This window comes from Sardina pilchardus, chromosome 12, assembly GCF_963854185.1.
Source record: "Sardina pilchardus chromosome 12, fSarPil1.1, whole genome shotgun sequence".
Classification (NCBI taxonomy): domain Eukaryota; kingdom Metazoa; phylum Chordata; class Actinopteri; order Clupeiformes; family Clupeidae; genus Sardina; species Sardina pilchardus.
The window spans coordinates 15,304,860-15,330,604 of NC_085005.1; the positions used below are offsets into that span (position 1 = coordinate 15,304,860).

General features: G+C 40.5%; 4 protein-coding genes and 2 non-coding genes across 10 annotated transcripts in view; 1 reads left to right on the forward strand and 5 right to left on the reverse strand.

Moving 5' to 3' along the window:
- Positions 1-1,473: 1,473 nt before the first annotated feature.
- zmp:0000000634 (putative nuclease HARBI1) lies at positions 1,474-3,644 on the reverse strand. Its single transcript, XM_062550931.1, has 3 exons — positions 2,867-3,644; positions 2,609-2,726; positions 1,474-2,349 (listed from the first exon to the last, which is right to left on the reverse strand). The coding sequence occupies exons 1-3, from the start codon at positions 3,580-3,582 to the stop codon at positions 1,927-1,929; spliced, it is 1,257 nt and encodes a 418-aa protein (XP_062406915.1). The 5' UTR covers positions 3,583-3,644; the 3' UTR covers positions 1,474-1,926.
- A 917-nt stretch (positions 3,645-4,561) lies between these two features.
- trnar-ccg (transfer RNA arginine (anticodon CCG)) lies at positions 4,562-4,634 on the reverse strand. Its single transcript has one exon. It is a non-coding gene; the product is annotated as a tRNA-Arg (tRNA).
- Positions 4,635-5,764: 1,130 nt separating this feature from the next.
- On the reverse strand, positions 5,765-5,837 carry trnar-ccg (transfer RNA arginine (anticodon CCG)). Its single transcript has one exon. It is a non-coding gene; the product is annotated as a tRNA-Arg (tRNA).
- Positions 5,838-7,627: 1,790 nt separating this feature from the next.
- dynlt1b (dynein light chain Tctex-type 1b) lies at positions 7,628-10,991 on the forward strand. Its single transcript, XM_062550792.1, has 5 exons — positions 7,628-7,783; positions 8,534-8,575; positions 8,677-8,800; positions 10,409-10,486; positions 10,755-10,991. The coding sequence occupies exons 1-5, from the start codon at positions 7,757-7,759 to the stop codon at positions 10,823-10,825; spliced, it is 342 nt and encodes a 113-aa protein (XP_062406776.1). The 5' UTR covers positions 7,628-7,756; the 3' UTR covers positions 10,826-10,991.
- Positions 10,992-11,179: 188 nt separating this feature from the next.
- tmem181 (transmembrane protein 181) lies at positions 11,180-21,813 on the reverse strand. 2 transcript variants are annotated; one of them, XM_062550800.1, is made up of 16 exons: positions 21,593-21,813; positions 20,077-20,180; positions 19,829-19,887; positions 19,584-19,674; positions 19,319-19,437; positions 18,249-18,377; positions 17,929-18,009; positions 17,535-17,634; positions 17,203-17,333; positions 16,806-16,897; positions 16,638-16,695; positions 14,289-14,391; positions 14,148-14,199; positions 13,396-14,018; positions 13,216-13,282; positions 11,180-13,084 (listed from the first exon to the last, which is right to left on the reverse strand). In XM_062550800.1, exons 1-14 carry the CDS (start codon positions 21,721-21,723, stop codon positions 13,829-13,831), a joined length of 1,440 nt encoding a protein of 479 aa, XP_062406784.1. In that variant the 5' UTR covers positions 21,724-21,813; the 3' UTR covers positions 11,180-13,084; positions 13,216-13,282; positions 13,396-13,828. The 2 variants fall into 2 exon arrangements, with proteins under 2 accessions (XP_062406784.1, XP_062406785.1); XM_062550801.1 differs by lacking the exon at positions 21,593-21,813 and adding an exon at positions 20,783-20,899.
- Positions 21,814-22,487: 674 nt separating this feature from the next.
- tulp4a (TUB like protein 4a) overlaps positions 22,488-25,745 on the reverse strand; it is a 29,200-nt gene continuing 25,942 nt past the window's right edge. For all 4 annotated transcript variants that reach the window (XM_062550629.1, XM_062550628.1, XM_062550627.1 and 1 more), the window contains exon 14: positions 22,488-25,716. In XM_062550629.1, the coding sequence (XP_062406613.1) occupies positions 25,600-25,716 (117 nt within the window). In that variant the 3' untranslated portion in view covers positions 22,488-25,599. The remainder of the gene's footprint in view (positions 25,717-25,745) is intronic.

A 25,745-nucleotide genomic window follows, 5' to 3' on the forward strand; every position in this document is an offset into this window, starting at 1 on the left:
CAGAGAATTGTGCAAGATAATTTGCATGTATGTACCAAAACATTTGCAATTTGATCAGAGAAATGAGAAACTGCTTTTTTGATGTGCAAAAGTGACCCAGACTGATTGAAGATTGAACACGTTGTTTTGAGAATTTCAATTCTGATCTGAGAAATGTACCAAAGCAACTGAGAAAAACTGTAAAACGAGCTGAAATGGGCTACTGTTTTTAGATGATAGATTGTCTCGGGGGGCACTGTGGCGCAACAGGCTACAGCGCTCGTGCCATGTATGGGTCCGAGTGCCCATGGGGACCCAGGTTGGAGTCCGACCTGCGGTCATTTCCCAATCCCACCCCCATCTCTCTCTCCCACTTGCTTCCTGTCTCTCTCCACTGTCCTATACAAATAAAGGCAAAAAGCCCAAAAAATATACTTAAAAAAAAGAAAAGAATATCTCAACTGTGTTGTATGTATTTAATCCACCTGTAGTCAAATATCCTGCAGGAGACGATGTCACACCTGGCAACACCTGCTGCAGCCCCACCTGCACCACAATACCCTGAAGACTCACATTCTTCCTCCTCACCTGCAACAACTGGATTATATATTTCCCTCATGCTTTGCAAACTCCTTATTTTAAAACAAAAACTTTCGGTTTTGTAAATGTCTTGTAGTTCTTTGCACTGAACCGGGGCCTTACACTGTAATAAACTTGTGAATAGATAAAATCTTGCTACTATTGCAAGTCAGTGCAGTTTGAATAATAAAAAAAACAATTTGAACATTCAGTGTTTTCAATTTATTCACATTACAATAGGTCTCCTATGCCTTCAATACATGGCTAAAATAGCTAAATAATTGTTTGAAAAGAAGACAAAATCTGTAGTAGAACATGAATAGTACAAGGCTAAAATAGTGTGCAAATGAAAACAAGTGACAGATTTTCAGACCTGATGTCACCATGGGACACAGCAATGAATTAAGATATAGTCCTTAAGTCATAAAATGCACAATACTTCTCATTATGTGAGCTTAACCGCTCCACTAGTAGCTTGGCATTCAAGTCTGCATAATAATCTACAAAGGTGACAACGAGCTAAAATGGTCGATGTGCAAGTGTATATGGTAAATGGTGGCAAAGCGATCAAATGCTATAGTACAGTATGGACAGCCAGGATAGGTGATAATGCCCCTGAATGGGGTGACAAATTCCTGAGATGGACTGCAGACTTCTAATTGTATGACAAGGACAACATAAATGCTATACAGCTTTTGTAAGCTATGCGGCCTTAAATGGCATCTTAAAAATAAAGGTAAAATGCAACTATTTTTTATATTACATATTACATTATATTACATTTGGCTTCCGTTTTTTTCAGCCAAAGATAGGATAATGATAGGATGTCTCAAATGTGTATTCAATCCACCTGCAGTCAAATCCTCTCCCCATCAGATACAAACACATGGCTAATTCCTAGTTGGGCTGATTGCGATAGCAACTTACTAAAAACACGCGTACATTCTCATACAACAACACTATGTGAATCCTTTGAGTATTTTATTTACAAAAAAATATACAGCAGTCACAAAATGTCGTAGAATTGGCACAGATCAGAGAATTGACATAATAGCTTCCTGGATAGCTTGGTAACCAGTGTGTGCCTGTGGATCTTGGTGAGCAACCTGGCTAGGGACCTGGCATCTCTGGTCTCCAGCAATGTTCCACTCTGGCAAGAAATCTTCTTTGTGGATCTCACATATGTTGTGGAGAACACAACAGGCGAGTACAACATCAGGTACAAACACATAGCTAATTCCTAGTTGGGCTGATTATCATACACATGTTTTAGTCAGTTAAGTTATACAACACCATGTGAATCCTTAGAGTATTTTATTTACAGAAAATGTACAGCAGCCACAAAATGTCAAATAGACTTGGCACAGTTCAGAGAATTGACATAACAGCTTCCCGGATAGCTTGGTAACCAGTGTGTGCCTGTGGATCTTGGTGAGCAACCTGGCTAGGTACCTGGCATCTCTGGTCTCCAGCAATGTTCCACTCTGGCAAGAAGTCTTCTTTGTGGATCTCACATATGTTGTGGAGAACACAACAGGCGAGTACAACATCGGATACTGAAGCAGTGGCAATATCTAGTCGTTTGGCCAGGCACCTCCAACGACCTTTGAGACGCCCAAATGATTTTTCCGCCACCATCCTTGCCGAGTTCAAGTGACCGTTATAATTCTGCTCTTGCTTCGTGAGTGCCTGTTGGTTGGTGAAACCCTTCATCAGCCACTTTCTGAGGGGATATGCAGGGTCGCCAATGATATGCACAGGGATCTCCACACCATTTACAGTTCTGGACACCTGAAAGGTAAACAAATCAATAGCGTAAATAACACAATAACCACAGTAACAAGAGCAAGTCACACAAGTATACAGACCATATCCAGTAACTGCTAAATTATTATAAGCCAAGATAGCTGACTGACTTGAGTGTCAGAAGGGCTTATTACAATGTGCACAGGCAGTTGGACTTCCATAAACGACGAATAAGCGATCTCTGCTAATAGAGAACTTAAACCTGAGCTGTAGAAATGCACAAAACCTTTGGCAAGAACCTTACCTCGCGTGGAAACAGGTACCCTCCTTGTTCATCTTCGACCTTTTTGAAGAGGTGGGAGTTGGCAAATATGTGGGCATCGTGCATACGGCCAGGCCTTCCCACGAACAAATCTGTAAAGCTTTATTGGTAGTACAGAAAATATATTAATAATCTACTCACTATTTTAATGGATTTCCATGGGAATGCTTTGTAAAGTGGTTCGACCTAGTAGCAATTAAACAACAATTTATTTGTAAGCTGATAGTGAGTCGTCCTTACCAGAGGTTATGATCCACGACAGCTTGGAGGACAACGGAATGCCAGCCCTTTCGGTTGTAATAGGAGGCTGGGTCGTGTCTTGGCGTGAGGATAGGGATATGCGTGCCATCTATAGCACCTGCACACATCGGATACCCCCGTGCAGCAAAACCGTCGACAGTTTCCTGAAGACGAGTCCCACTTGGCATGCTAACAAAGCGATGAAGAAGTGTCTTCAACACTGCGCCTACTTCACGCACTGTCATGCACACGGTAGTAATTCCAACGCCAAAAATACAGCTGATGGACCTGTATTCTGACGGGGTAGCATACCACCACAAAGCAATGGCAAGTCTGACTCGAGGCTCCAGTGGCTGTCGCCAGTTTGTTGTTTTGCGCCTCAGGTGTTGTTCAACAAGTCCCAACAAATATTCAAAAGTACGCCGCGACATACGGAAACGCTTCAGCCACTCAACATCATCAAAATGTTTGAGAGCATTCGACCAAAACTCTGGCCCTTGTGGTCTATCGAACTTCCACACCGTTCTTCCAGATTTCAATGGCAATTGATCGAGAATCGCCAAACATCTCCGTCTCCGCTTTCGTCGTAGCTTCAATAGCTGTTTAACCTCCGAATGCCCCCGGCGTATCCTCGGCTGTGTCCTTCTTGTTTGTTCACTCGTGTCTTCCATAGCAAGCATTGCCATTTGATAACCCAAAAACAATATCAACTTCATTCGCGACTGAAGTGATTCAAAAATGCACAGTGCCTTGGACCACAGTGCTTCTTGTTCTGCCGCCATTGTTGTTTTGAAAATCTTCTTTCTCTTCTTCTGTGAGGTTTTATAGTAGTTTAATCTCGTGTTACCGCCGTCTACTGGATTGGGGTGCAATCAAATAAACTGATTTGTGGCACTGAAACTAAATATTCATCTGAGGTCACTGTTCACGCCCAACTTAGTGCAAATCACGTCACATGTTTACGCCTACACCGTGGCGGCTTTTTTGAAAAGAGGAATATTACGCCTTCATTTTATACAGACAAAAGGACATATTCCCACCTCCACCTGCCTGCCAATGTGGCCATTTTAAATTTGAAAGGGACTAATGAGAGGTGATCAGAGTGTGCTATGGGGGGAGGGGAACGGCTTTGTATGCCTTAGCAATGTGTAGACATGGTCCAATCTTGTCTCCTCTTGTGGGACATGATCCACTTTGATGGGATTTAGGTACAGTCTTTGAGTGGTTGATGTCCCCTACGACAATGTAGGCTTCTCGGGATAGCAGATTGCAGTTCCTTCATGGCAAACTTAGCATTAACATCTAGGCAGCCATCACAACAGCAGATGCCTCTCTGGGCCTATATGGTACACTTAACCGGGATAGGCTACTCATGATTTTTTACTGACATTGTCATATTTCCTGAGTCATAGTCCACAAATATCAGATTGTAAAGTGTTGAGGGAGAAGGGAGCTCAGTATTTGGCTCGACAAACAATCCTCATGTAGTTGGGTAGAACTTCAGGCTTTACAAAGCCTGAACTCTGTAGTTTGTTGAGCCAAATACTAAGGTTTTTTTTTTTTAAGTATCTTAATTGTCTGTTTCTGTGTGAAGTCACTCTGTCCAAGTTTGAGAACAGCATGTCCTGGGGGTAATGGCAGTGCATGCACACTGGATGGGATGGAGATGGACATTAGGGAGGTATCATAATGTTGCGACCCAGGTGGGACTTGAACCCACAATCCCCAGCTCCGGAGGCTGATGCCTTATCCATTAGGCCACTGGGCCTGCTGCCTTTTCTCTGTGGCATACACTCAGAGCACAAAGCACCTAAGGACCAGTAATTCAATTACACCGCTGTTATCTGCAGAATGCAGAGACAGCAGAAGAATTAATAGACCTCTGAAGTTTGCCTTTAAAAAAAAAGTTCAATCTTTGCCCATATGAGGAGAACAGGATCTCCTTATTGACCCCTTCATGGTTCACGTCACAGGAAAAATGTGTGCGCATATCGGGGTCACAAAGCTTTTGCATTCTATTGAATTGTGTGTGTGTGTGTGTGTGTGTGTGTGTGTGTGTGTGTGTGTGTGTGTGTGTGTGTGTGTGAATTGACTGAAACCTCAAGAAGAATGGCTACGTGTACTTCTTTTACGTCAACCAATTATTTTATCAGCTCAGGATCAGGCAGACAATTGCCATCAGCTAAGACTGATTTATTAAGGTATGGTTCGTGGCACTGGGGTGACAATGACATACCTTCATAGCTCAACATGTCGGTCTATCAGCTGCGTTATTTTTCTGACCCCATGCCGTGCACCAAACCTTGGCTCTGGATGTTTACAAACATTGGAGGGGCTTTTTTTGTAGATGGACTTAATAAGTCCATTACCTGTGAGGAGCTTACCCATACGGAAAAGATATAGAAAAAATGTATATGCCAGCAATGTGTTTTATATACAAAACTTGTATGATTTACTCTTGAAAGTGGCCCCCTTCTCGTTTTCCTCATACAACGTCATATATAATCCTTACAGGTTACAATGTTTTATATGTTTCAGGTTACACAGATTTAGCAAGGATCTTATAATGGTTTCACTGTCATATAAAAACCTGATAGATTTTTATATGCCAGTGAAACCATTATAATCTTGAATTTCAATGAAATCAGTAATCTTGAATCAATAAAGTATCTATCATCACATTTGACCAGTTACGAACACTTAACAATGACCAGACTGCAGTTGACTAGATTTGATTTGGTCTCTGTTGAGCTGCCATTCTGTGTTGGTGGAGGATAACATTTAAGAGGGCTTCTTTTGCACAGTCTCCTCTAATAACCTTCCTGAGGGTAAAGGGGGCAGTGGGGTGAATTTGCCTATGTGATAACTCTATCAAACATTGTGGAAATGTCATAACTGCGACCCAGGTGGGACTTGAACCCACAATCCCCAGCTCCGGAGGCTGATGCCTTATCCATTAGGCCACTGGGCCTGCTGAAAACAATTATGGTTAGACTTCAAAGATCGATCAGGTCTATGCTTCCACATGTCACATGATTTGATGTGTTGGATGCACAAGAACGTGTTGAGAGACTGTGCACTTTGCGTGCCACGTAAATTAGGGCCCTACAAGTCTCTGTGTGAGGGTCACTGTGCAGCTCACCTCTCCTGTATGGGTAAATGTCCTGTATTGGCATATGTGTTTAAATAACAAGAAGTGGTTGGAGGAAGCAAAGTCTAACAAAGGGTCACAAAGCCCAGATTCCCACATGAATTCTCATGAACACTCAGCCAAACAGTCTGCCAATTCAATTGTTTTTCACGTTTCCAACTGTAGGATGACTGAAGCTGTCAGGAGAGTCACAGAGGCGCTATGAATGCATGATGGTTTTTCAGGCTACATTATTAGCATCACACTGAGCAACCTTTCACAGTGCATTCTCACCATTTACGACAATAGTCTGACCTCCACACTAGAAACTCCCTCTACTACCCAACACCCTGCCCATGTTATGACTTAATGTGCTAAATAATATATTTTTTTTGTTTTACAATAACCACTTAAATAAGTACTTTGCATCTTTGTTTGATTTGACAGCTAATGACCAAGTTAAAATGTAGAGCGCCACCCTACCGTGGGAGCGTACCTCCCCGGGTCCTATGTTCCTCGGTATTGCGACCGGGGAACAGGACCCTTTTGGGGAAAACCGGGTAACAAAGGACCCGGGGAACATAGGGATGACCCCCTTACGGTAGCCCATAGCGAGCTGTGCTCTTACATTTCGCAGGATTGAGGTTGAGCAGATTTTGAAGCAGTCACTGCAGAATTGGCCGATCCCAAGCTCATCATAGTCTACTGGTTGGACTGTTCAGTTTCTCCACATGTGTTTAAGTTTCAAGGTAGGCTAATATTTTTTCTCAGGTCCTTTCGAGTCGTGGAGTTGGAAAACATTGGCAACTTGAATGCAAGTGTTTTAATCAAACGTGTGCAGCATGCTAATGGTGCTAATCAGGTTTAATAACAATTAAGCTAGTCGTCTTCTATGCATCAATGTTTTCATGATTTTTAATATTTCATTTGGATTAAATATGCATATGGAGGGGCGGGTGTCCATAGAACGCGCACGAGAGAGAGAGAAAGCGGGCCCAGGCAAACAAGGAAAACAGGCCATGCATTTTGCAAGGCACTAGGCTATCAATTAAAGCAACATTAAAGAGGTTTTTTGTGTCTCAAAATAATGTTTCAGTGGCAGGGTTAACGGCACTTCTGCATTCGCTTCGTGGCCCAGTTTACCAGATCGGGTAGCGGTTCTGTAGTACGATGGAATGAGAGATAAGAAACTACAAATTTGACTTGCTTCAATGTCACAATATATCATACTTTCATAAAAAATTATGCAACATACTCTACCTTGTCTGTGGACATTATTTGCTGGATAAACGAATAGCGTTCGTACGACAGAGGAAAAGTGCTTTAGTGTTGCTTCAAAGCAATCTGCATCCCGTCATTACATGGACTTGCAATTCTCAATAGGTGAATTGAGGTGAGGTGAATGTGAAAGTGCTACCACAGCACCAAACGCCTCTGCACCATCTAGTGGCTGTTGGCAAACAAGCACCAAGATTCTGTAACTCACAGTGGTGGAGAACCCCTACCACATTTGCAGATCTCGTTCTAACATTTTATCCGGGCACAAAAAAGGAAAGAAGCAGGAGAAATGATAGATTCGGGGCCCTTAAACCAGAGACACTTATATGAGCTTAAACGCCCCAGAGAATGTCTGACATACTTGAATAAATCCATGCTTCCTGTCAGTTCACTAGAGCTACTGTGCGCGTGCGCGTGTGTGGATAACGGGAGCAGGGCAACTGCAGACAACAGCTGGTTAGCAACGGGGACGGGTCAACATCATGGATGAGTTTCAATCAGGAGAAGAGGTAGCTAACTTTTCAGTTAACACAGTAATGTTAAATCACAGCGTTCTCGGAATCACAATGTCTGACCTATGAGTTTATTTTGCTGTTGATATAAGATAGCTGGCTAGCATGAATTTGGCAGGCAGATCTACAAGGCATCATTTACCGTTAGGAAGATGTTGCCTATTGTTTACGTTAGCGGTTTAGCTTCCTAGCTAACTGCCTGCTAACGCCAACCATACCTTAATTAACCTGGTCATACTTCATTTAAATATGTACGTTTGTCTGGCCACATTTAAAGTAAACAAGGACATTATGAAATAGGCTATTACAATGTGGTAAGTAATGGCCAAAATTTGATAGGAAAACTTAACGTTAGGCAACTAACGTTACAACTTGACATGGTTGGATAGGTTGACGTTAACGTTAGCTCTGTGCTGTGACCTCCCTAATCATTCATTGCCAAGCAAACGTGCAATATCAGGTGGTAGCAAAACGTAACTGTATATGTATAACTTGAAAGCAAGGAATACTTTGCTGAACTTTAGGTAGCTTTCCTGTTTACATCCATTTTTCTAAACACGGTCAGGGTCAATTACTGTAGTTATGTTGCTGCTGCTGCTGCTCTAACGACAAGTCAAGTCAATGCAACGCCATCTAATGCTACAGCAGCTGAATTCTGTTGGTAGTTTCATGCAGAAAAGCGTTTAAATGGATTTCAACTCACTGAATAGGATCTCTCTCAATGTTTTCTGTGTTTTGTTTTGTCAGACAACCTTTATTGTGGATGACGTGAGCACAATCATTAAAGAGGTATGTTGTGTGCCAAGCATTAAAGGAGGTGTCTCTTGACACATTATTCGTTGTCGTTCTATGCATACCCTATGTTGATATTCTGGTGTTCTCCCTTGCAGTCTGTGGAAGCAGCAATTGGAGGCAATACCTACCAGCACAGTAGGGTGAACCAGTGGACCACTAATGTTGTAGAACAGTGCCTCAGTCAACTCAGCAAACTTGGCAAGCCTTTTAAGTACATTGGTATGTTAATCAGTTTTTTTTCAATTATTATTATTCAACAGTATGATATGAAAATAGTACCATTTGCTACAAAGCACACTAGCTTGCAGTCTTGAAAACTGTGCAAAACACTAACAAAAATGATCAGTTCTTCCTCACGTATGGTTTGAATTCTGCCGACTGACATGCTAGTTGTCATTCTAGTTGGGAGCTACCCATAGCCTGTGGTGCATAAATGCAGGGTGTCATCAACTGTCATCATTCATCATGTAGGGTGTCATCAACTGTATCGTTCATATCCCTCTATGACACATTCTTAACATGGAGCGGAATTCTTCTGAGATAATGATACGATATGGCCCAACACTACTACGTAGGCTGAACATGGTCTGAAGGATGGTGGTAGCAAAGTGCTGGGCTATCATGTACTGTAGAAGCCTGAAGAGTTGTCGGTTCAATTTGTAGCTTCCATCATTATGACCTAGCAAGGCACTTAAAGGGATATTCCGCCATTTTTGGAAATACGCTCATTTTCCACCTTCCCTCGAGCAAAACAATCGATATTTACCTTGTTCCCGTTCATCCAGCCATTCTGTGAGTCTGGCGATACAACTTTTAGCTTCAGCCTAGCATAGATCATTGAATCGGATTAGACCATTAGCTTCTCGCCTGCTAGCTTCATGTTTAAAAGTGACAAAGATTTCTGGTAATTTTCCCATTTAAAATGTGTCTCCTCTCAAGTTAGAAAGTGCAATAAGACCAACTGAAAATGAAACCTGGCGTTTTTCTAGGCTGATTTGACATGGAACTACACTCTCATCTGGCGTAATAATCAAGGCAACTTGCAAACGTACCATAGGCGCAGTAATATCGTACGCAGCACCTGAAAATAGTCCCCATAGACAACAAGCAGTAGTAGTGCCAGTAGTCTGCAAGTTGCCTTGATTATTACGCCAGATGAAAGTGTAGTTCCATGTCAAATCAGCCAAGAAAAACGGCAGGTTTCATTTTCAGTTGGTCTTACTGCACTTTTTAACTTGAGAGGAGACACGTTTTAAATGGGAAAATTACCAGAAATCTTAGTCACTTTTAAACATGAAGCTAGCAGGCGAGAAGCTAATGGTCTAATCCGATTCAATGATCTATGCTAGGCTGAAGCTAAAAGTTGTATCGCCAGACTCACAGAATGGCTGGATGAACGGGAACAAGGTAAATATCGATTGTTTTGCTCGAGGGGAGGTGGAAAATGAGCGTATTTCCAAAAATGGCGGAATATCCCTTTAATCTTAAAGTTGCTCTGGTTACAATCAGAGAGGGTTAAAGCGGAGCCAGTAATGAAGGATCTTTGGTACAATGTAATCCCTTGTAATGTAATTGTAATTGACATATCGCTGTTGTTGTGGAAACTTTGTATTTTGTTTTTTAAATAACCCAACATTGCATCATCAAATCACAAACACATTTGGAGATACAAGGTTTCCAACCGACAGCAGCAATATGTTAGTCTCTTTGGATAAAAAGTGTCTGCTAAATGAATACATGTAAATATGCATGTTGCACCTACTTACACGCGTATGCACCATCCACTGACTTCTTGTTATTTATAATTGTACCTCATGATTCTACCAGTGACGTGCATCATTATGCAGAAGAATGGAGCAGGATTGCAGACAGCCAGTTCATGCTTCTGGGACAACAGCACTGATGGTATGTTACAGATGGCCATACATCCATCAGACATTTTTACTGAATTATGTTGTGGCTAATGAATGACCTCAAAACAACACATTGAAGGCTGCAATTTATAGTGTGAATGATACAAGATGCTGAAATATCAAGCATAGGTCATGCAGAGCATGTGAATGTACATGGAGGATGTTTGTCGTAAATGTCAGCTTTAGTTGAGTGCTATTCAATTTACTTCTGTCTACAGTTGTATTACTCCTTTCAAATTAATCTCAATTTCCTCCTCCAGGAAGCTGCACTGTCAGATGGGAGAACAAGTCAATGTACTGCATCGTCAGTGTCTTTGGGCTTGCCATTTAAACACTACCTTTGCTAGATTACTGTATTAGTTATCACCTGGTGATTTCTTTGTGCCTACTGTATTCAAGAAAAAAAATCCCTTTGGACCAAAGGTTTTCCACCCATGTGAACCATTCTGCTGTTTTTACTTTTCATGAACAATGCAAATAAATTATTTCTAATTTCATTTTCTTCATTTCAGCTCTTCTTTTGAGAGAAGCTCATTTGTCACGTTCTTTGATCTTTCTGAAACATTATGGGGTTTCAGGTCTATTTCCATTATATTACTATCATTCATTACCCTTTGTTAGCATAGACAACACTATTTTAGAATATACACAAAATGTTAGAAAAATGATTTGTTCACACACTCCCTAGTATAAGCCTTGTCAGGCAAGCTTTTAATATTGAACTTTAATGACTACTTGACATCACAGAATTATATTTACAAGTGATTTTATTTTACAAACTGTAAGAATATGCCTTTCAGTCTATGATTAGTATCCCTTATTTCCTTAAAGTCACCTAACTAGCAGCCTTCATACCCATAGGTAAAACGGGTAAACAGCCAAACGAAGAGTGTTCTTCGTTTCAACCAAGAACCTTACAGACAGATCGGAGGATTAATACTGTGCAAAATGAAAAGAAAGGCACGTTCATTTTTTCCCCAAAACGTCTGAATTTATATTTTCTAATGAATTATAAACGGTATACAGTGGTGTACAGGCTATCTGGTATACAGGGACAAATCCTGGTGGGCTCCAGCAACTGATAGCCATTGATACACTATATCAAGTTTCCCCCCCCCCCTATATACCTCAATGCAGGCTATCCAGCCGGTGTTACCAGAGAAGTCGCTGGGCCCAATTTCATTACCAGTACACCCCTGTTAATGTATATGGAGTAACAAACAACAACATATTTGGTGGTTAAGTCTTTACAACATATTAACAGTGTTCATAAACATCATCGGTTACTGATGAGTTCTGATGGTGTACTAGACTTGATATGAAAATAAAAAATACATGATAAAACATTAAAAACTCTGAAATGGGCAGACAGACCTTACAGCAAAAGCAGGAATTCCCACATACAGCCTGATATACACAAAAGGACAAAACATCAAATCAAAAGTGCATACATATCTGGAATGTGACATCACAGGCAAGATTTTAAAAAAAAAATGGGGTCAACCATTTGAGCACATTAGGCCCAGTTAATGGCAGAATGAGAATTGGGAGAATTCCTGGCCAGCCGGTAACATTTTGAGGCCAGAATGATTACTGTGAGCTTAAAAAGTGCATGATATTTGTTTGTCTGTGGACTGCGATTGCAGACCCTTCCTCACTCCCTGGGCCTCCTCCCCATAGCCCTGGTAGCCTAATAATGTGGTAAGATAGAACAACGACGACCTGACATGCAGGTTGTGAGATGGGTACAGACCACTTAAGGTTTGACATGTCTGAAGTAGCCCCACTCCGCCCCTGGGCCTAGTAGAACAGATAAGCCTGTTTAAACTCATACATTAAGGAATGAATTGGCAAAAACGTACATCAACTTTTACACCGAATCATAGGCGTACAATGTTCTTCCCGGCAAAACGTTAATTCAGATTTACATCCAGATTTAACTAGATATTCTGGCATAACTGAAAAAAAAAAAAAAAAAACAGAAGGAAAAACACTGATGTGTATCGTGAAGAAGTAACTGACATAGATTGCTGGAAGTGTCTTTGGCACATATGTACAGTATGGCGAGACATCCTCTTGAGCTCAGATGCATTACATTAGCAACATGAGAGTTCAGAAAGGGAGAATTTAAATTGCCATCAGCATTACCCATACTTTGGAACCCTTCAACCCATTGATTTATTTTAGTATAGTGTTGAAGTTAGTTTTTAGCACTTTCTGTTGCAAACCGTTAAAAAGTAAAATCAAAACGCATGTAAGCATGATAGCAATAAATGGAAAATAAGTGGTAAGTTTACATTCCGTCAATACCACAAGGAGGGGGAAAAACTCCTTAAGCACGCTGTTGTTTTTGTTTTTTCTTACATTCACACAAAACTTGTTTGTTTTCTTTGTTTAAAAATATATATTTATATATTATAATCTTTTCAAAGACTATATTTACACTGTGTGGTTCTGCAAATGTGCAGTCAGATAGTCAAAAATCATGAGAAACCACAGAATGGATCAGTCACTGTCACTTTCATCTTGGTACTTCGAAGTGGCTTTGATGGCACGGCCATTTTGAAGTGGCATCTCTTCATAGTCGCTCCTTCAAAACAAATAAAATAGTAAACACTCAGACATGCACACAGTGAAACACATAATTGAGACTGCATTATGAGAGCTAGGCTATGTATTCCTATTCAAATCCTTCAAATGCTTGAAATTGCAAATACCTACCCATAAATGATCTCATCTTCAGAGTCATTCAACATTGAAAATGCAGGGTTATCCTTCAGCTGGGAGTCTGGAAGTACAACGAACAATTGAACAAACACACCCTCTTAAGAAAGCATTCAGATGGCTGACGTATGAATTTACATGCAACCATATGCTTTTCAGTGAGTCAGTACTACTCACCATACATGGCATTCTTGGATGGAGAGTACACAAAGGCTAATGTGTACAAATAAAAGTTGAGTAAGCCGTAGAAGGATAAAAACTCAGCGGGTGCAGGACGTGTTAAGGAACACAATGGAAGGATAAAGAGACAATTTCCTAAACTAGCTATAGCAAGATTCAGAGTAAGAAAAGTTATGTCAATAGAGGCGATGAGAAACATCGACAGGTAAAGCGCTAATGTGGTTCAAAATCAAGTTTTCCCAACCAACAAACACTGCAAATAATTAGGGATATCTGGCTTTCGGGTGAAAGGTGTGGAATATGTAAAAAGTTCAAGCTACAGTGGTATTATATAATGAAAGTAGGGAATTGAAGTGAAAACATGCCATGCAATAGTCTGTGATTTCCTCATCTCAAACAATTTATTGAAACAAAGGGCAACACATTTGAACTAAAAGCCAAATATCCCTGACTTTTTGAGAGTAGTGTAGTGTATATTGACAGAAAAATGTCTCCTGTATTTTGAGGCACGCATACAGCATAAATAAAAAAGGATATAGTTCTGGTAATGGGTGGACAGCTCAGCCACAAAGTTGTCTTGCAGAGCTTTGGCTCCGAACCTCAGGTAGAGTATGGCCATACTGGTGGAGAGAACACAGACAAGCCCAAACTACCTTTAGTGCTGTTCTTACCAGGAGGAAATTGTTTTACTGAATAAATAGTCACAAACAGGCAGAAGAGAGGAACAAACACAAACAACAAGAGTGTACCTAATTATCAGCACAACAAATGTCAGAGCAGTCAGGAACTTGAGACGAAGATCTGTGAGAATAAAGATGAGCCATTAAATGTGAGTTTGTATGTGTGCGTTCACAGAATAAACCATGTTTTATAGTCTCTCTGGTAACTACCTGAGTAAGGCAAGTGCTTCAGCTCTGAGCACGCCCTGACCACCAGAAACACCAGGTAGAGAACGTAAAGGACCACGACCAACAGGAAGAAAATCTTCATACCCTGTAAGATAATGTACAGAAATTAAGTCAATGTAGTGGACACAAATTTTCTAGGTGGCTAATGCCTAAAAATAAACACCAAAACACATCAAAAGGTCAGAGAAAGTCAAAGCACTACATATCCATTCAGTAGTGGTGGGGGAAAAAATCGATTCTGTTCAGTATCGCAATATTTTGTGCACACAATTAAATCGATACTTGTAGCTCAAAGTATCGCAATACTTAATTATATAATTTAATTATCCATTTTACTTTTATTTGAGTCGAGTTTACTCAGGGTCTACTCTGATCACATTAAATTAGCTTATTACGCTTATAAGGGGGGCACGTGTTGTGGTGCTTCATTGTGCATTCAACAGCAATAATAAAATATAGCCGCAAGCGGCGATGGCGGGCCCGAGCACCTGCGGTGCGGAGACCTGTGACATTTCGGAATCTAACAAAGCAACATGAGGCGTGTTGGTGGGCATGTGCATGAGCAACACACATGGCCACCAAATTTGGTCAATTTTCTTGAATGTATGTGTCAACCACAACAGAAAACGCGCTAGGTGGCGCTATAGAGTCCCTAAGCCACACCCTAGGCCAGAGCTGTTTTTCACTAGCGGCAGTAATAACACACAAGCTTGTGAATTTTTTGTGAATGTAAATGTCAACCCAAAACGGCTAACATGCTAGGTGGCGCTATAGAGTCCCTAAGCAACACCCTCAGCCAGAGCTCTGTATCTGAATAGCGATGGCAATAACACATGTGCCCACCAAATTTGGTTCATTTTTGTGAATGTATGTTTCAACCACAACAGACAATGCACTAGGTGGCGCTATAGAGTCCCTAAGCCACACCCTAGGCCAAAGCTCTGTCTCTGACTAGCGATAGCAATAACACATAAGTCCACCAAATTTGGTTCATTTTCGTGAATGTTTGTGTCAACCACAACAGATAACGTGCTACTAGGTGGCGCTATAGAGTCCCTAAGCCACACCCTAGGCCAGAGCTCTGTCTCTGACTAGCGATAGCAATAACACATAAGTCCACCAAATTTGGTTCATTTTCGTGAATGTTTGTGTCAACCACAACAGATAACGTGCTACTAGGTGGCGCTATAGAGTCCCTAAGCCACACCTTAGGCCAGAGCTCTGTCCCTGACTAGCAGAAGCAATTCCACATGTAGCTGCCAAATTACATCCAATTTATAACCTTTTTTCTGCTTATAACACCAACTTCCTGTTTCGTAATAAGACGCCATAATTCAAACCTTCGCCATTTCGATATGCTTCGAAAATTCAAAAATCTGTTCGCAATTCCTCTCGGGCAACCCCTCAAGATCCTTTTACTGCTCATATGACGATTTCGATAAACCGTCTAGGAGAAGTGTTTCAAAATACATGATGTGCAAAAATCATAATCATAATCATAACTCAAATTTGTTTAAGATTCACTATGTAGTGTAAATGTAAAAGTTGTTCAGATTTATACAACACATCTGCCTACCAAATTTGGTTCATTTTCGTGCATGCACATGTCAACCACAACAGACAGCGCGGTAGGTGGCGCTATAGACCCCCTGAGCCACACCCTAGGCCAGGGCTCTCACTCTCAGTATCAAATGCAATTCTACATATGCCTGCCAAATTACAAGAGTTTTGGAGCATGCCAAGTTGGTGAAACGGCCAAACGGGCTAAGACGAAGAAAGAATAATAATAATCTGTACAAAAACAATAGGGCCTTGCACCTACGGTGCAGCCACTTTCAGTGGCCGCACCTCGGTGCTCGGGCCCTAAAACGGGCTAAGACGAAGAAAGAATAATAATAATCTGTACAAAAACAATAGGGCCTTGCACCTACGGTGCAGCCACTTTCAGTGGCCGCACCTCGGTGCTCGGGCCCTAATGAAAATGGCTTCACAATCACAACCTGTTGTACACAACACTCTACACTACTTTCACATCGAAAAAGGTGGGTGTATTTTGGTTTTCAACAAGAAGTGAATAGTAAGGACCTTGACATGCACCATGCCATTGCAAAGTAAGTTGAACAGTGTTATTTTCCTAATTTTTTGTAATGACTTAGAATAATATGAGAGACATGAATAGCAATATATCGCAAAATCGAATTGCAATACTTGGTGTATCGCAATATGTTAAGAATCGCAATATTATCGAATTGTGGCCCAAATATCGCAATAGTATCGAATCTTAATTTTTTTGCCAATTCCCACCCCTACCATTCAGGTGGTTTGCTTTACCTGGAAGTTGACAATATCGACTTTGTATTGGTATGTGGGATCCTGCAGTTCATTCACCCTGTAAAACAGAAGCATCTCAGTGTCATCTTTTCCTTCATTTAGGCAATCACTTTTGATAGCTCCCACCAAATATACACAAAGCACAAGGATTATTTTAAACAGACTTACGTTTGCCAGATGCCCAGTGTTACAGCTGACAGCCAGATTAGCCCAACAATAAGCAGTTTGGGCAGGTAAAATGTCAGGCACTTTCTCTCACCCTACAAAACAAATACAAATAGGTGGTGATTATACTGTAGTTTGCCCACAGGAGAAGAGACAAATCTAAATCAAAACATTCATTTAACAAATAAGATGAACATAAAGAAAGCAGGGCAAATGCACTGGTCACTATTATGTGCAGCTGATGTTCAGGAAACAAAACAAAACAAAAAAATGTTTGGAAATTGTTGTGATCAATTGGTTTAAGGTAAAATGTCTAGAGATGGGTTTTAGGGTACAGGTAATCTGACGGCGTGCTTAATACATAATACAAGGATAGGAGATGATCAGGTAGAATACCCACCTGGACACGTATGCCATGATACACACAGAGCCAGAAGAGCAGCAGGGCACAGAGGAATAGGGCCTGGAAAAAGGCATCCAGGGTCCCAGGGAACCAGCTGTTCACCAGGAACGATAATGGGAAGAAGGGATCTGACCTCAGCAAAAAGGGGCACACAACAGAAACAAATGGGGGAACATGGGAGTGACACCGGGAGAGAGTGACAAAGAGGGAAAAAATAGGTGTTTCATTATAGTGACAGACACTGTTAAAATATGCTGTAATAACATTTTGAGACAGAGAGAGAAACTGAGCTGCTAGACTCATTCAATTAAATAGAGATTCAGACTCACCATTATAGAGCAATAACAACGGCAGTAGAATTGACATCCACTTCTGCTCAATTCCCCAATCCCTCATGGAGAACTTCCTCAAAGAGTGAGCAAACATGCACTGTGGAACCAAGAGTCCAAAACAAGTGCTTCTTTTAGATTGATAGTTTATCAGTTTGACTTTGTATATCCACATAAGTAACATGGACAGAACGGCTTCCAGAAAGCTCTATAGTAACATGGAGTATGGCTTCCAGAAAGTTCTGTATAGTAATGGTATAGACATTAAAACCAAGAAAAAAGTGCAAACTACATATTCTCTCTGCTATATCAATATGATGGGTTAGCAATGTTTAACTTATTAACTTTAACTTTAACTTTAGTATTAAACTACTATGTCCTCCTGTAACCTTACCGTTACCATGAAGGTCAAAACAACGAACACAAATCGAAACCAGATTTCCACTTGTGAAAAGGTGGGGTTGTACCTCTTCCACTGTGAGAGAGCAAAAACCACACACAAAATACACAGAATTTAACTAGAAACAAGGCAGCTGACAAGTAACACAAAAGATTACAAGAGTACAATGTGTTCTTAGGAGCAGACTTGGGTCTTTTTTTTTTTACTTTTCATTTTTAGTCGTACAGTAGACAGTCAGCACAGATATGGTAAGATAATGAAGTAAGATAATGAAGTATCTATTACAGTGATCGATCAACAGACTCGGGTCTTACCACAAATGTGACATCTCGGATGCCATACGTGAGGTTCTCCAGGCCTTTTAGAGCCACATTCACCTGGTACTGAGTATAATTCAGGTAGCCCAGGTGCATCACTATGATCTCATCACAACCTCTCTGTGGCTAGAAAAGGCAAACAAGGGAGCATTAGTGAGTTACTGCTTCATGTGGGCTTGAAGGTATTTTAAGACACCTTGCTTAATTATTCATCACTAAATCACGGGGTACACTAGACGACGCTGTGCAAATGCCTCAGGAAACACCACAAAATATGAATTTATCATACATCAAAAAGGGTTTCTTTCGTACCTAATAATTCTGGGATGATGAAAGTGTTATGCTTAGTCACTGCAAGTGCAAATGTTTGCCTTTCTTTTATTAGCTTGTAACCTAAGCATGCAGCAACACTGTTCCCAGGAGTTGAAGTTAACAATGCAACTCCTACGTCATTTATATTTAGCTGTCTACTAGGGGTAGTCTATATAGGCTACCGCGCGCGTGTGTGTGAGAGAGAGAGAGAGACAGACAGAGAGACAGAGAGTGTATGTGTCAAAGGACCTGTGCCACTGTTCCAAACTGATACACTGATACAGTTCACACTCTACATTCTCAAGACTTTCCAAGTCCATAATAACTGAAATGACTCATATGGAGCATACTCAAATGACTCATATGGAGCATACTCAAATTACTCATATGGAATGTACCGTAACATCCAAATTATTAGCTATTGCTTTTACATTGATATGGCAAAATATCCTTAGCTATGAGGTTAATACACAAGGACAGTTAATATGGTATTGGTTTCTTTTAACTTGCATAAAAGACTGTCCTGCGCCTTGTACACAATGCGGCTTATACACAGCATGTCTGTCACACGAGGCGGACGACACGAATATAAAACATCAAAGATGTGACTATTTGGACCGAGTTACAAGCTGTACAATTAATTACAGCCTTTGTGATTAGTTAATTGCATGGGTTACCATTTCAATTAAAAACATAAATGAATCTTTCAGCCCTACATTACAGAGTCATACATGTCATAATATAGTCACACTCACAGCACAGTGCAGCATACGTGACCTCTGGTGCACGTCATCAGTGATATGCATCACACTGGCATCCTGCATGACTCCTTTTAACAGCACATTGATCTGGAAAGGCTGTTTAAAGTCTGCCACTACAACAGAAGAACAAAAGAATACACAGAAGAGTGAACAGTGGAGCCATCATCAGACTGAAAGAAAATGTATTTTATTATACAGCGCTCGTGCACACAATCATACACCAAATGTATTAACAATCACAATGTGTTGGGGGACTCACCATCACTCTGGGCCACTTGGATGACACAGGTTAGCCATAACTGTTGGTTGTACGTGGACAGTGGTGGGGAATATAAACTATACTGCCCAGTCTAAAAGAGGAGACATTAGAATGTTAAACAGTCATTTCCCCCCCTCCACACCTACAGCAAAACAAAATCCAAAATCACACACTCCTCACTCATTCTGTGATCAATGACACTTACAGTCACCCTTACAGACTTGAAATATAAGAGTGTATTTCACCTTTGAACCGTTTGTCACTGCGTTGGTAAGGAAATCTGTCTCTTCTATGACTCTTGGGCCTACAAGGGGTTGATGAAGGCAAATAAATATACCATTAACGAGGCTATCTAACACACTGGCTCTGAACCACATTGTATAAAATCATATTTTATATCACCAACTACTTTACACTTAAAATACCCACGTCACATACATTAATCTTACTTCCGGAGTAGCACGATGCGTTACAAACATCTGACACCACCTACCTGCTATTCCTATGAAGACCGTGAGTCCAAAGCATATCAAGAAAAACACGAAAACCAACACGAAATGTCTTTTAGAGAGTGTGTATAGCCGCATGGGGGCGAGCCTGAAACAGGAGAGACAGAGGCGGACACAAATGCAGTCAGTGAGGCAACAGTGTATTAGATCATTTGAAAACACACCACAAACTCAAGAAAATAATAACACAACCTGCATAATCTAGACATGGTTTCAATTATGCGTTGGCTTTACTGATACCGTTAGCATCCATAAATATGAGATGACTTACATTGCTGAAACACGAAAACAACTAGCGACGTTTTCTGTGTTTGCGTTAGCTTCGCTAAATTAGCTGCTAACCAGCTGTTCAATTTCTCGTTCAAGAACCCTGTTGGCTAACGTTACCGCCGACGGTAACTTTGTGACTAGCTAGCTAACGTTAACAGCCAGCTCCTCGTTGCGAAATATAAACGACAAGCATCACTGAACTGCTGGCAGTGGTTTTACACAATTACGGTAACATTAACGTTAGGAAATTAACAAGAACAGTACTTTTCCTGCTTTTCTTTCAACACTGATCACACACACAACAGGCAGGTTTTCTTTAGCACAACGTTAGCACATCTGCAAGTTAACAGCTGTGCCTTTACAGGCCTTACATGTTTATCCAGACAAGGCCCAGAGTAAGAATAAATACTTTTTACTCACATATCCATTTGGTTAACTTCGCCGGTAGGGCGAAATTATTTTTTTTCGACAGCTGCAATTCACTTCTAGACACATCCGTATACATCAGACTATGCGACAAATTAAGCGATATCTACGTCATTATTCTGGTCTGAGACCAAGTCACGTGATATTCGCAAAGGGAGGAGAAGAACCCTGGGTGCGTTCAATAAACCATGTCAACACCATACATCAATTGATTATTAACTATTTAACGATGAATCAAAACAAATTAAACGATGACTTAGAGGTCAAATAAAAAAGTGACAATATGCAGATGATACCACGATGTGGCTGTGTATATAGGGTTAATACAGACTGAACAGTCCAGTTACGCGCAGAGGTACTGTCTAACTGAAAAAGCACTGAAAATGTCAAGACTCGATCATGAGCCATTGTGATAGCCTAAACCTGTCGAGCTACGAGTTTTCAAAGATGCACAAGTACATCATACTTTCTCAACAAATGTAGACCATCTTCTTGCCTAGGTTGCTAAGAGCATAATGAGAAGACTTGGTTGCAGTTGTAAGGTAGTATGCAAACACTGGCCTAGTCTCAGCCAACATAACCTACGGACTAGGTTCCATGTAATTTCACAAAATAACTAACGTTAGTGCCGCCATGTTGACCACATCGCCATGGTTGCTGAAGATGACATTTTGCTAACATAATAGACCATTTATTCCTTACAAGCCCAGCGGGACATGACCAATTCCGCTCGTTTGTTGGTTACTGTGTATCTCGCTTCACTGAGAGATCATCAAATTAATCCATCACCCGTATATGACCTACCTGTAGAACCGATCGTCTCTGTACGGAGTTATGTCTTCCATTAGTTCATTATAGGCCTCCTGTATCTTCTTGCAGAAATATTTGAAGTCGCTGTAAAGCGGATTCTCAAAGTTGGTGTAGTCGGTGTCCATGACTATCCATAAATACGATTACAATGACAAGTGAAACACAAGCCTGGCTCTATCTCGCAGCGAGTCTAGTTAACTGATTCATCAGCCTTCGTGCATTAGGTTTGCATGGAAGCAATCCATGTCGACAGGGAACTGGATGCGAGTGTCACGTGATTTCAGCACCTTGGATAGAGACGACCGCTATTTGTACACAGCTGATGTCGTCATTAATTTCATACACTAAGCAGCGTAAATTTGTATCAATCTAAAAAAAAGCTTCAATTACAACAGCCTTCCATGTCCATACTTTTAGAAATATATTTGGGCAACTGTCCACGTAGTTTAGGACATTTAGCCTACATCACACGCTGCCTCAAGAAAACAAGTCGCAACAATTGCATCGCAGCACTTGCATCTCTTCTTGCTACCCTCGGGTGATTGGCTCGGACTATCCCCACCCTCATCATGACTTTCAGAAACAGTGTATATTCCCATACCGGGCTGTTTAATTAAAACATTCATTATCAAGTACTTCTTACTGCCATTTCTGTTACATGTAGCAATTTACATTGCATTTTCATCTATTGTTATTGCATGATTAAGATCATTAATAGGCCTATAAGATTAGATATTATTAGTCAATTAAAAGTAATACAAAACACACACACACACACACACACACCCCACACACACACACACACACACACACACACACACACACCCCACACACACACACACACACACATAAGTGTCAACCGGAACATAATTGATTCATTACTCAAGAAGCCAATCCATCCATTTTATTTCTTCCAAACCAGCACAAAGTTTTGAAATGAGTGACATATACAGTGTAAAATAATTTACATGGCATGCCTCGCTACCTTCCACAAAACATTCAGTCACCAAATTAGTCTCCCATTTTTTTTCAAGTATTTCTTTTTTTGTTTGTTTTATCTTTGCCTACATCTATGTGTACAAAGCATATCTGTTCAGTTAAACAGTTTTCAAAAAAATGCTACACCTTCCCATACAGTTAATCTCAGCCATTCATCAGGAGTTTAAGATCATTCTCCACTGGTTCAAAGTTGTTGTAAGTGGATTTACAACAAGTGTTGGAATTAGCACATACTGAAGACCGAGTGTTACACCATATCAGAATGGAAAATGTGATGTCTCCTTGCGTGAACAGATGAACGGAAACAAAAAGAAACAGAAACGTGCATCTCATTGGACAAATAAACCTCATATCTAGCATGGGAGGATAATGAGAAGTACATGTACTTAACAGATTCATCTGTATTGAAATCGGTTGACTTCACAACTGTACACAAACACATCTGACATGATACGCGACCTATACTGCACTTGACTATACTCTATAACATATACAAACTCATTCCCTTCTGTAGCCCACAGCCATTCCAAAACACAGCACCTCTATCCATCCTTTACAAACACGACAGTAACAAATCTTCTCAATACAAAGAAATGCTCAGCAACATCTACATAACTTATATACAGCAACAGGAGTAAAATGTCCTCAGTATAAATAAAAAAAATTACAAACCAGCACTGCATGATGCTCTATCTCATTTTACCAACACCCTGCACTACAATAAATGTGTGCAAGTTTCTCAGGGAAACATTAACGTTGGGGAAAGATGGGATCTTTCAAAATATTGCACAAACAAAAATAACACAAAAGAATTTATGAGCGTGTTCCATTTTGGCTTCTCAACTCAATCACTTTTTTTTTTTTGTCATTCTCATAACAGTCATGCTTCCATTTAATGCACACCAAAGACACATTTTCCTGGTATTACATTTATATGACACCATCATTACCTTCATACACATAATGAATGCATGAATTATCTTAAAGAAATTTAAACAAGCTCTTGTGGTTTAATCCACAGACAAGTAAGAGCTGAAGAATTCAACCCAATGACTGCTCTGTGAGATTTGAAAAGTGGAGGTGGGGTTAGACCAGTCGAGCAAATCGGTACAAGAGCGACGAAGAGAGGAGACAGTCACCTGGTCCCATCTAACAGCATTAAGCTTTGGCACACAGACTTTTTTAGGTTTGGAGGTATTAAAGAGCAAAAATGTAAAAATAACTGTACTAATAACTGAATCATATATTGCAATCTAGACTTCATATGCGGATGGCAACAATTATATCCATACAACAAAACACGCGCACACGCACACACACACATACACACACACACACAGTGGAGTCATGGTATACAAACCAGAAATCCCACTGTGCAAAAGCAGGCCAATCATGTCACCTGCTCATAATACTGAAACCTTTCACGGTTATCACATCATCATGTCAGTTCAAACCTGCTCGTAGTAACCAGCAGGCTAGCACATATCATAGCACAATGCCAGTCATCCACTTGACTTACTCAACAAATATGCAATCAGATTATAAGATCCTTCACAGAGGCTTCATGCACTTGACTCAACACCTCCACTGAACATAAGGCTACTATGTCTCTAGTTGTCAGTCAGTGTGCTTGCACAAAGAAGCACTTATTTCAGGGTGTTGGACACATACAGCTTGTTTCTATGAGGGGGTCTACATTGTAATGCATGACGTTCATGACAAATATTGTTATAATTAAAAAAAAAAAAAATACACATGAAATGACATTGATGAGACATAGAAAAATATCCATTGTACCTTGCTTAAACCAGGCATTAGCTTTACCTGCACAACTCACTTCATAGAAGTGATGGGTCATGGCTAATAATGCGCCATTTTTCATTTTACTTTTGAGAATTTTGAATACTCAGATTTGGTGTGCCATTTTCAGTCGAAGTAGCTGATGCCCAAAACAAAACATCTACAAAGGTGGCGTAAACAAGGTACAACAACATTGTTTGACACGCCTACATAAATATATACAATTACAATTATAATGCTGATAGTGATGAACACAAGTGTGTTATATAGGTTAGAATAATTAAGAGAAATAATATTATCCAACGTAGACGGGGCCACAAATGAACATGTATTATGTAAAAGATATGGTGTGAAACAAAAAAAGGGGGAACAAATCAAACAAACAAACAAACAAACAAAGAAAAATCACCCTGAAATGTGATTGCTGCACAGTTGTTTTTTTTTTTTTTTTTGCCTTTTCCAAACCATACCTACCAGAACATTTCATAACAGCTCATTCAGTCTCATTTTAAATCAAGTGACCATCTTTCATTTGACAAATCACAAAATGCACCGCCAGTGGAAAACCAATCAAATGACTAAAGGGGATTTATGACCTAGTTCAAGAGACAAACCCTCACTTACTCTGAGTTCAACAGATGTAGATATCTTGTGTAAATGTATTGTTCCTTACACACAATATCACTTACACATCTTACAGCAATTGATTTCAGTGCCCAGTAGTACCTCTATAGTCTGGAAAATCATGGCCATTTTCCAGAAAGCAAAAAGGTTTCAAGTATTACTGTTGCTTACTTTTAAAATTGGACAGACACAAGCACAGAACAAAAAGAACTCTGAGATGTGACCATTTCATCAAGAGAGTAAAGTTCATGTAAGGCAGTCTGTTCGGGGACAGGGGTGTCGTTTCTCTTAGCCTCTGTAAACCAGAGGAGTGTTGGTTTGTATTACAACAGCAGAACACTGAGCTCCTTGTCTCCAGACTAGCAGACATCTCCTGCCAGTCTGAAGAGCCACTCTCTCCCTCAAGGGGGCGCTGTTTTCAGCTTCCCCTGTTCTGGTGGAGGCTTTTCCAGAGCTGCTTGTGGTGGGCTTCCTCGGACACATTGTAACCGATTGCTAATCAAACTCAACTCAAGTTAAGAACTGTCCCACAACAGAAACTCTGCTTATAAAACCACAGCGAGAGGGAGACAAGCTGATCACTTCAGTCTCTGAGTAACGTTGGCCAGGGCCACTGCAAAAGCTTGCACAGCAGAGAACGGATACTGAAAGTCCAGTATGTAAGCATTTCCATCAATCCTTCCAAACTGCATAACCTGTACAGAGACACAAAAGTGAATTAACA